At 44.5% G+C, this 12,022-nt stretch overlaps 1 protein-coding gene across 8 annotated transcripts in view; it reads right to left on the minus strand.

Annotated features, from left to right (window-relative positions):
• Nucleotides 1-9,566: 9,566 nt before the first annotated feature.
• The window catches only part of SYNRG (synergin gamma), a 28,746-nt gene continuing 26,290 nt past the window's right edge, over nt 9,567-12,022 (minus strand). For all 8 annotated transcript variants that reach the window (XM_078595398.1, XM_078595399.1, XM_078595395.1 and 5 more), the window contains 2 exons: nt 11,385-11,495; nt 9,567-10,983 (listed from right to left, as the gene is read on the minus strand). In XM_078595398.1, the coding sequence (XP_078451524.1) occupies nt 10,852-10,983; nt 11,385-11,495 (243 nt within the window). In that variant the 3' untranslated portion in view covers nt 9,567-10,851. The remainder of the gene's footprint in view (nt 10,984-11,384; nt 11,496-12,022) is intronic.

Raw genomic sequence — 12,022 nt, forward strand, 5'->3', positions numbered from 1 at the left:
CGGACGATTCCCGTTTACTATAAGTTGGTTAAAGTCGATATAAACTGCTACGAACGGGAAATATCCGGCATTGACCGGGGCAAAAATGTAATTAAAAACTCCTGAAAAAAAAAATAACAATGAAAATGAAACTCTATCATTCAAAATGTAAACCCCCAACATGCCAGGAATCGATTATTTGAATCGCAAAAAGGACTAATCGAAGGTTGTAAATTACTTTAGGATCGCGCTTCCTGTTTAATATAAGTTGGTTATAGAGTTGATATAAACTGCTACGAATGGGAAATATCCGGCGTTGACTGGGGCAAAAATATAATGGTGAGGGCGGTTGTGAGTGGCGATTGTGAGTGGTGATTAGTGAGTGGTGAGGGGAGGTTGAGTGGTGAGGGTGAGTGGTGAGGGTGAGTGGTGAGGGTGAGTGGTGAGGGTGAGTGGTGAGGGTGTGATTGGTGAGGATGAGTGGTGAGGGAGAGTGGTGAGGGAGAGTGGTGAGGGAGAGTGGTGAGGGAGAGTGGTGAGGGAGAGTGGTGAGGGAGAGTGGTGAGGGAGAGTGGTGAGGGTGAATGGTGAGTGTTGAGGGTGAGTGGTCAGTGGTGATTGGTGAGGGTGTGATTGGTGAGGATGAGTGGTGAGGGAGAGTGGTGAGGGAGAGTGGTGAGGGAGAGTGGTGAGGGAGAGTGGTGAGGGAGAGTGGTGAGGGAGAGTGGTGAGGGTGAATGGTGAGGGTGAGTGGTGAGTATGTATTTAAGGTTATTAAGAAATATATGTTTCACCCGGGCAACGCCGGGTACTACTGCTAGTATATATATATGGGATTATGCCTTACTTTGGTGAAGTATGGTCAAACACCCCCCCCCCCCCACCCTCCACCATGACTGGCCCTATATTGTACCATAATAACACTCACCACCAACAATATCGCCATCACCATACCCCCGGGGATTACGATGGGAAACGACAGGAGGGCTTCACGAACTCCACTGCCCGCGTTCTCCCAAAGTCAACAGCACGGTTGGCTACGTATGGTGCGAAAGAAGCTCAACATACGGTACAGTACACAGCAACAGATCTCCGTTCCCAAGTAACAAACGAAACATCGTCATGGTTTACACTATGAGATCTCATAGTGTAAATGCTTACCCCGAGCTCTCAATACTCTGATATTGCACTGTGTTTGAGTTGTACGCCTTCTGGTGTCATCTGGTCCAACACCAATGGGGACTAGGCTCTAAAGAAAGCCGTCTCGGGTGTGGACCAATCAACTTCAAGGACAGTGCATATTATTATCATTATCAGAGTTGCTTCTTTTTGTTTGCTTTTTTGACTACTTGTGTTGTGGTTATTGCAAACATGATGCCTTGAATAAAGGTGTCAGTTTTGTACCAGTTTAAAAGGGTAAAAACCTACTACTTTATCGTCACGGTTATTGGTAAACACGCCACGTGATGCACGAGAGCCGATGAGTACACTGTGTAACAAAAAATAGATTTTTTGTTCCTGGGTAGTAAGTGTTATTTTATAATTGCATATGCCTCAAAAGTACAGAAAATGGCTATTATTCCCCACAAACGTTGCTTTTATGACCAGGACATAAAAGCACAGTTAATAATGCACTCCATTAATAACACTGTGTAATTAAAAAAAAATTGTTCCTGGGTAGTAAGTGTTATTTTCTAATTACATATGCCTCAAAAGTACAGAAATGGCTATTATTGCCCACGAACTTTCCTTTTGTGACCAGGACAGTGATATTTTGAAATTTACCTATTTTCAATGAGAAAACGCGGTGTGCATTTGTGTCATTCCTTCACATAAAGTCCTGGTCACAAAAACAAAGTTTGTGGGGAATCATAGCCATTTTCTATACTTTTGAGGCATGAGCAATTAGAAAATAACACTACCCAGGAACAAAACTCGTGTTACATAGTGACGTATCAATACATCGGTTTGAGCGCGTGGGGAGCGGTGGCGCAGTGGTTCGCGCATTTACGATACGAACCACGCGATGTCGATTCCCGGTCACGGCCAACGCCAGTGACGATTATCTCAACCAGTCCAGTTCCTCCCCATAGCGCGACTCGGCCTCAAACTGAATACCTGGCGCGGGGTGTACATCGTCAGCATTGGGGAGACAAAGGCGGCCGGGCGTGGTTGCTGGCCATCATCCCCCTCGTGTAGCATCCCGGCCTTTTTAGGTACTCGCTAGCAGCACTTTACCCACAACAGCCTCTTCAGGCCAGGGCCGGATTAAGAGTTTGTAGGTCCCTGGGTTCCAGGCACTGTGAGGCCCCCGTTAATATTTTCAAAAGTAACACAAAGTTAAATAAAAATAAAATGTATTTTTTACAAGGCTAACAACAAATAAAATTAACATTTTCTCCTCGCTGACTCGTTGCCCAGGCGTTCCCAAACTCCAGTCTCGCCAAGTTCACCAATTTTCGATTTAAATACACATTAGGGAACGTCGTTACGCGCTGCCCGCGCCTGATTGTTGTGAAACGCGTTTCACGTGCAGTGGCCCAAGGGAGCACTGATTAAATCGAGTCACCTGTCACAATTTACATAACATGAATCAGCGCTGCCTTCATTGTCCAGGACCCACGCGTACACCCACGATCTCGAAATAAGGCTGCATTTGCACCTGATTCCAAATCTGGCATCAGTTTTTGTCTATCACATCAGGTTTTTGAGATATCAAATATTGCATTTTCAATAAAAACTGCAGAAGAAAAAATATTAAATAAATGTGGATATCTACATTAAATGATATTATAAACACACTATCCTATAAATACAGCACCATATTTTAACACTAAAGCAGTCACTGACTCGCAACAACTTGCAATCATAAGTGACAGAGTTAATTTCGGGTAAAATAAATGAAAATGGGGTATGCCGATAGCAAATCTGAGATCAGATTTGGAATCAGCACACTGAAATTAGTTTAAAACAGCTGCAAAAGTCCAGGCCAGAAAGAAATGTTTTTTTTGTTGACCAGTGTTATCACGGTTGGCTACGTACTATGTGTAAGAAGTCCAACCATACATATATTACTGTGTCGCCTGGACCAGGGCTGGATTAAGGCGTGGGGGCTTTAGGAGCTGTAGCCCAGGGTCCTTTGTCAGCTGGAGGGCTTCCAGAGATTAAGTGAAAAGTTAGTTCATTTGTGAACGCTGAATTTTATTTGTTGCTAGCCTTGTAAAAATACATTAAATTTTTCTTTAACTTTGTTTTCCTTTTGAAAATATTACTGGGGGCCTCACAGTGCCTGGAGCCCAGGGACCTACAAACTCTTAATCCGGCCCTGGCCTGGACAGGCTGTTGTGGGTAAAGTGCTGCTAGCGAGCACCTAAGAAGGCCGGCATGGTACACGAGGGGGGTGATGGCCAGCAACCACGCCCGGCCGCCTTTGTCTCCCCAATGCTGACGATGTACACCCCCAGGTATTCAGTTTGAGGCCGAGTCGACCTAGGGGAGGCCCAGGGCCGGTTCAGATAATCGTCACTGGCGTTGGCTGTGAGCGGGAGTCGAACCCGGGTCGTCAGGTTCATATCGCAGCAGTCACACACACACACACATAACTACCGCATTATAAGACGCAGCCCCCTCCACCCTACCCAACTTTTGTTTTAGAATACGGAGAGTGCGTTATATAATCCGTGGATTGAGTACTACTGAACATGACGGACGTACGAGTATGATTACTGAATATTATGGTATGCTTATTAGATTACTAAACGTAATTATAGTAATTGGATTCACTTTAGACGGCATTGCGATGTAATTTACCTGCCGTGTCCTGCAGGCTACCTTATTATGTGATCCAGTTGCCGCTGCTTCATCAGTGAAGTGAACGTATATACATCAATTAACAGGATAATTAAATGTAGCAGGGTTTAATTACTGCCACTCAGAGGAAATGATTTTGTATTTTTTTAATTAACTTCTTACTTTACGGAATACGTTGTTATTCAACGTACAGGTGTGAGTGCCTACGGGGGCAATGGTAACAATTTAAAAAAAATATATAATTGTGACAATAGGGTGGATTAATTGACCCACTATCAAGCAAGGGTGTACCCCAGCCGTGGTCGCATTTAATACGCCACGGTGGCTAGGAGATGTTACCTCCCTCGCCTGGTATGAAGGAGGTCGTGGGTTAGATCCCAACCCTGACGCCTGCTGCCTGTTTATTTGGAGTTCGCGTGTCTCTCTCCTCGTGGTCGTGTGGATTTTTTTTGCCTCCACATTTAGTATTTGGCCGTTTTATATTTCCACGCGATAAGCCACTTCGTTGAGCTATCAGTTGTGTCCAGCTCCCCTTGTGGAAAAAAATGTAAACTTACACAGCTCAGTGGGGCTTTACTCGGTATGATACAAATAAAACATAGTTTAGTTTAATACCAGACTCCAGCTGCTAGACTTGTATAGCCACTCCAATTCGGAGGGAGTAACAACAATGAATGAAGTAATCAATCGATAAATATTGATTATTATGATCACGATGCACAGTTGTAAATAGCAACGTGGGCGGGGGGGGTGATGGGGTGGGGGGCGATTAGAGGATGGGGGGGGGTCAAGAAATGGGTGCGTGGGGGGGGTGACTAGGTGGGGGGGGGGGGCACAGGAGAGGGGCACAATCCGGGGTGGGAGGGGGGAGATGTTGGGGTCTCGAGGGGCACCGCTCAGCCACGGGCACTTAATCTCGGAGTTACAAAGACAAAGGTCCCCCGTGAAATTTGAACAGACTGTTGGGGCACGTTCTGTTAGCGGCACGGCACACGAGGGTTTGCCAGCACCATGCCCGGTTGCCTTTGTCTCCCGATAATATACGGTGTTTGACTGTTTGTTGACCATTGCACAGAGCTCACAACTCGCACAGCTGAGTGCACACGAGGCCGCGTGACTGCCGCTGAGCCCAGCAAGGTTGGATCCACATACATTCATCAGTCATCATTATCAGCCATCATCATCCTCCCCCCCCCCAAGCCGTCGCCACCCGTCACGGGTTTTTGCGATGCAACAATCCACCGAGAAGCAGCTGGACACGAGCTCGTTCCATCGCTTTATCTCCCTCGGTGGCACGTTTTCTCGGACGCGTTTCATCCACCCATCGTTCCCTGCATTCCCATCGCCCGCATTCACATGGCAATCACGTCTACACGCCGCACTGCAGCACAGATCACGCCACGGCTCGCGCAAATTCATTTTGCCTCCCGACGGCGAGCGCGATTGCGTTGTCACGAGTAACAACAATAGCAATGATGATGGTGATGATGCGTCAACAATGAACGCGTCCGTGAGCACGTGTGAATCGCGGAGATGGAGCGATGGAATCCAGCTCGTGTACACGTGGCGGGTATATAGATTGTCGCATGGCAGAACCGTGGGAGATGGCGATGCATTGGCGATGGATTGAGCGTGGCTGTTGATGAAGAACACCCGTGTCATTCATGTACCGACGCAGGAGAGATTCAAACTCATGAACAGTTAAGGGCCAGCCACCCGACCCCACTCCACCACCTGTGGCCTATTCGTTGCTCTGCAGCCACACACGTTGTTGGTTCCATCTCTGCGTGATCCGTCAACCCCACGTCCCACGTTAACGTATAAGCTCATAGGCGTGCACGACTCTTAAGCCGCATTTGACATTGCAATGCAACTTTTGTCCCGAAATAATTCGCTGTGGTCCATATAATTGTGGCATCCCGCACATTGATATTTTACTTTGAAAATCTCAACAAAATATAGATTTTTTCTTCTTTTTTTTTAGAGCAACACATCTTTGAAAATGTTCAACCCCAATTTACTAGTGTTCGCATCAGTTAGCATGTTTTGCTGGCAGTACAAGGTGAGGCCGTTAATCTCACGGCCGGCATTGATCAATGTGATCGTTTGGATGTCCTTGGCACATCATTGTTCAATTGTATGCATGTAACTCACATTAGCTTCCATGGCTTTCTGGATTTGGAAAAATGTATGTACCGTAGTTTAAACGTATACCAACCCATTAGTTACATTACACTAATAACGATTATTTGCCATTTGGTTTGTTATTAGTTGGTTGCTGCCAGAGCTACATTTTTCAGAATATATTATGGGTTGCTGGTAGATTGTAGTAGGCAATTTAAACGTACTGTATACCCTGGAAGCGTATTATTAAGTAACTAGGTTGTTTGGGGGTGCCTGTGGTGCCCCTCAAACCCATTTACGGCCTTCGGCCAGGAAAGTCACAACATTTGCACATGAACGACGCATTCACGCAAGCACCCGATGCTCCGTTTTGAAGTTTTGAAATGAAACATCTTTGAATTTAATGTTTTGAATTCGAGAATGTTATTTCTTCATTAAAAGCTTATATCATTTTACATCTGGAAGACTTCATTGAAAATGACATTTCGTGTGAATTGTCTCTCGTCGTTAAGTAAGATGGCCTTGCTGGAGGTTCGGTTCGATGCGGACTTTCACCTGGTTGGGATTGCGGGATCGAGATAAGGCGACAGAGCTGCTGGCCGTGCGAAAAGACCGTCGTCTGCAGATCTATGCCAACGTAATCGAACGTCTGTCCCTGCGACTTGTTGATTGTGATAGTGGCATATGCGGGGATAATGGGAAATTGTCGTCGTCGAAAAACAAATGGTAAAGTCGTGTCCGGTGGTGGCCAAGTCGATTCTGGGAATGGATTCTGTGAATCAAAACCACATCGCCTCGTTCACTCTCTCTCAAGCGTTCATCACAGATAAAGTTGGGCTTTATATTATTAATACATCTTACAATTTTGTATAGAGGAGATACACACTAATGAACTGATGACTAATCGATTATATAATGACAATACCCCTCCCCCGCCAACGGATCTCTGCACCTGATTGGGTTCAGTGATGACCGTCGTCCTGCTGCTGCTCTATTTAAGACCAGAAGCAGGTGGATTGCTTCACGATTCTCGCAAATTGCCTGATGATGCTGGATGTAATTACCAGCGAAACGTCGTACTATTCAAATTGTAAATGTTGTGGATTTACTCTCCAACACACCGGTGGGCTGAAGTAGTCACTAACTGGCGTTTTGTTGACGTGACAAATCCCTGACCAATTGGCTGTTGGGTGGTGGAGGGTTACGACACATGTATACTTACGCGATCTAACCCAAAAACCTTTGAGTAGTGTATACCCATTTGTTCCATCCATGATGACCAATATTGATATATACTGGATGTGGTGTGCCGGGTGCCTAATTATTTCCCGGATCACTGACTCAGCGGAAAGGTTCGGCTGAAATTAAGCGCCGATTACTGCCCACTGGATGTAAGTCGAGACAATTCTAAAGTGCAGTCATTCAGCTTCTCGGTAGCAAATGTCAAATTCTCGGCCGAACATTAGATTTGTACACATAGGCAACAGTGACTTGCGAAGGCTTGTCGCCACATGAATGTCAATATTGCAATGAGTTGAATGCAGCTGTGACAGTGTGATGCTATTCAACAGATGGCTTGCTCATTTACAAAACGCGTGGGGGGTTGACGTTTGCGTGGGCCCATGACAAGGATTAACAAATCGGAGCAGACAAACACATTCCTGCGGAGGGAGCTGGTAGGAACGTTGGGTTGCTCGGTCAATGGCCAGGGTCAACGGCGGCGTGGTGTATTCCGCAAATATGCCCGACTGTGAGAGCGGGCACAAGCCGGCGTGAGTAGGTTAAACGTTGAGTTTTATAAGGGCACCACGGGGTGACCAGCCCCTCCCCAGCCAGCCCCACGCCTCCCACCCAGCCCCTCCCTCCCCCCCTCCCCTCCCTACCCAGCCCCACCCCTCCCATTTTTGGATGCACGACGGACGGACACAATAATCCCCTGTTGGCTGGTGGAACCACGTAGTTCCTACCAGTAAGATAGTTTGCTTACCCATGCACGTGTTGTGTGGCAGGGTATTGTTCACATCACGCATGTTCAAAAGGTTTTCCATTGTGCCAACATTTGGTTATGATACAACACTTGTAATCGAATTAATTATAAAACCTCTAATGATCGAGAAGGGCTGGAGGAAACACATTTACACATTTGATTTAAAGAAAAATTACAGCGCCTCGGTATGTATTTTTTTTACTCTGGACAAATTAAGATTCTAAATAGTTTTAAGTACCGTATCAAGTATTTACAAACATATATACAGATGTCCACTCTGGACTGACACTGAAGCCAATAGAAAACAAAGCATGCCGACAGTTCCTCTTGTATATCCTTAGTACAACTGGTACTTTCAACATAAGAGCAAACAATTCCGCATAGTACTATATATCTCATGACCAATTCAATCAAGGAAGCTCGTCGCCTGCTTATTGCTCTCCCTGGGATATATTACATCCGTCTGTCGCTTGCAGAACACCGCTGTTCACAGAAACTCCAAACCCCCAAAGCAAATCCTTTGTAACTTACAACAGCTTACCAATTACTAGTATTAAGTTTGTGGACAAATGTGTAATTACGCCCATGTGCTTACTTGTTTGTGTGTACATGTCTCGGTACAGCATAATCTCCTAACAATGCAGATACCATCATTGGACTAAATGCAAGCTTGTTTCGCAATACAAAGCAGAGGTTTGTTTGGTATCCACATTCATTCGCCATTAGGTGGCCTTGTAAGCCAACACCCACGGATTAATAATGCATTACCATCGAGTGAAAGGTGACATTGCAATAATATTCTAGTATCAAGGCATTCAACCCATTAATGTTTTATTGCATTTGTTCTCATCAACGGTATATGCGACCTTAATGGATGTGCGCCATCATTTACTTGCGAGCGTGTTCATTCCTGTGCGGATGGTGTCATGGTGAATGCAACTGGACTTGCACTCCAGAGGTCGCTAGTCTTTGATTCGATATACCAGGGTGACGGCTGAAACAATGGGCAAGTTTGTTAAACCCCCCTCGCCTCTGTCCACACAGCAGTAAAAAATGGGTGCGCCAGTTTAGTCAATTTGACGGTCGCATTTGGTGGGGTAAAGTGTGGTTTAAGCACTTTAAACTATACAATTCAACATGTTTTTTTATTTTACAAGGTAAGGCCCATTGAACTATATAGCTAATTTTCAGAAGTGACCTGGCCACAAATTATAGCTCTACGAAGTGGGTTATGTGGAAATTTATAGCAGCCAAATACTCTAAAAGCATGTTTCTAAATGTGGAGGGGAAAACCGGAGGTCCCAGAGATGGACACATGCATGCCATTGTATAACCCGATTTGCACACACGTGAGACGAGTTGAAAAACTATTTTAAATTATCACAATACAGTACACGGTAACACCAGTGTTTAAAATGTTCAACGTTCAAGCGCACGTGAACACACAGGAATGGAAGCAAGGTTCTTGCATGGTGTTGATGTGCATTTGATTAAGTGCACACTCCACGTGGGTACGTGGTTGAATTTACAGTAACTAATACTCGAGAGAAGTACAGCCTTGTCTGCAGGAAACAAGTCAATGTTAAAAGTATTTGAAAGCAGCCTACACCGAGGTACAAGAACGCACATGGCATTTATGCAGGAAAGAAAATACTATTGCAAATCATACCATCAAACACCCATTTATTTGAAGATTCCTAAAGCAGAGGTAACACATTCACAGCTGTGGACCAAAACAAATTATTTTAGAGAGATGAAAACGCATCACAGTACGATTCACGGAATGTCATAAAATGAAAACCGTAATATACGGCAGTCAAGGACTATACATACACGTTCAAGTAAGCACACACCTTACAAATAAACATATCAACCAACCTTACTGCCGCAATGTGCTGATGTTAATGCATAACTATTTATAACATACCAATATTTACATAAATATGGTCGCTCTTATAAAGATGCAACTGATAATGCGGTGTGGTGCGCAGTGTCGATAAAATTTGGTCTATATTTAATGAGGCCAAAATATAAAGCTTAAAATATCGAGAAACACAATACATCAGACGTCAGAATACACACTACTGGACTAAATTCTCAGAAAAATAATGCAAGTATATTATAATTTTACAGATATACAAATACGCACAGTGAACCAAGATGGGTGCAATTCATTTTTTTTATATCGTTAATTTGGCTTTCCTGAATGTTTTTTCTCTCAAAACATTCATCCAGCGTAGCTACTTAAAGCCAACGATTGTCTGTAAAGGCTAGTTTGATCCTTAAAAAAATGTGGACAGTATCATTGATGTAGCACACGATACAATGCTCTTGTGAAATGTCTAAAAATATCTTTGATGGCAAATATTAAGAACAATGACGCGTAACACTCCATATTCAGTCAGAGAGAAGGCATATTTTACATTGTACCTTCAATAGTGCACACATGGCTGGAGAAAAAGCACAACCTCATGATTGGGATAACCATAATAAGCAAAACCAACAATTTTGCCATGACCAAAAAAACCAAACACAAATACATCGCAATTTAAGCAGAGATTGCCAGCGACGGGAATAAAATGCAAAAGATCAAAAACAATTCCTGCATTTCAGTGGGGAACACGATACTTATGAACATCTGTGTTTGTTTCTGTGTACTCGTCGCTGGGTGCAAACACAGCAGATTACTTATCGTGTGCTTGCACACTGCTATATATCATACATTTTTACGTTTTGTATAACGCCGTTTAAAATGCGTGAAAACAGCATTTCATACCGATTAGTATCTGTGTGTGTGCGCGTATACACAGTTATGTGCTCTATTCCCAATTATTGCTATTGCACCAATCGCACGGACGTACAAGTGACCTTCGTAACAAGACCTTGCAGGGCACCAGCAGCGCCTGCACAGCTGCCGTTTTGACCGAAGGCGGCCGCCGCCGCTGCTGCTGTCACAGCAACTCGGGAAGGCTCAGTCCGGGTGGTTTGGGCTCCACGCAGTTGATCCAGAAGTTGGCGCAGCTGGCGTGGTACTGGTGGCCCCCGTACACCAGCTTGTAGCTGTCCAACTCGGCATCAAATGCCTGTTTGTTAAATACAAAAATCAAGATAGAGCGTCATCTGCACACCTGGCATTATCACCAACACCACTTTTTATTTAATTTAATTAATAGCAATATTGTATACAGACATATATGAGGACGTGAATAACTCTCAATTCATACGTTTTTCTAACAAATGTGAAGGTTCATCAGCAGAAACGTTGATAGGAATATAATAAATGCAACCATCTCATCGGCCATAAATTCTCACTCGTAAGGAAAATGCAAGAAAATAAAACAGGCCCACGCTATGTGCAGAAACTTGACAAGTACGTGGGGTCAAGTTGACAGGAGCGATGTCATGCTGCATTTAAAAGCAGTGGGAATATTGACTGCAAGATATAATGTCCTAAGACAAGTGATTGAAAACAAGGCTGACTGACCTTGCTGCGAGCCTCTACATTGAGCAGGCACACGCCACATGCCAGTTGCTTGGCATTCCTCGTCCCCGCCCTCAGAACGCAGGATGAGAAGTCCAACGCGCTTTCGTCTGGCTGTTGAGAGAGTGAGAATGAAACACGCACCGTTTTCGGGGACACACACACACACAAAGTCCAGGGCAGCGATTTCATTTGGACAAACAAATGTGCGTTGCGTGCCGCATCTCAATAGGCTCGCAAACATTTTATTCCGGAGAATTAAGAACGGTACACGTATGAATGTCATGGTGGAGATGACGTGGAGAAAATAGATGAGAGGAAGCAACAGGGCGAATCTGTGATGCGTGAATTCGGTGAAGACGAAATTGATTACAGTATATATGATGAATGGATTGAATGAATGGGGAATGAGTAATAACCATATGATGGTAATATGAAGAGGGAACAGTAACGGTGGTGGTGAGAGGAGATTAAGGGGCCGTGGGGTGAGATCGGGAAAATAAGGGAGCTTTGAGTGAGGAGCAGAAACTAGAGAGCGACCAAAACGATGGGTAGATAATTATTCCTTACCTTCTTTTTATTGACGATCAAATCCCATGTGTGCAGTGGAAAAACAAAGCATATACTACAATATAATACTG

This window comes from Lampetra planeri, chromosome 6, assembly GCF_965212315.1.
Source record: "Lampetra planeri chromosome 6, kcLamPlan1.2.h2, whole genome shotgun sequence".
NCBI lineage: Eukaryota > Metazoa > Chordata > Hyperoartia > Petromyzontiformes > Petromyzontidae > Lampetra > Lampetra planeri.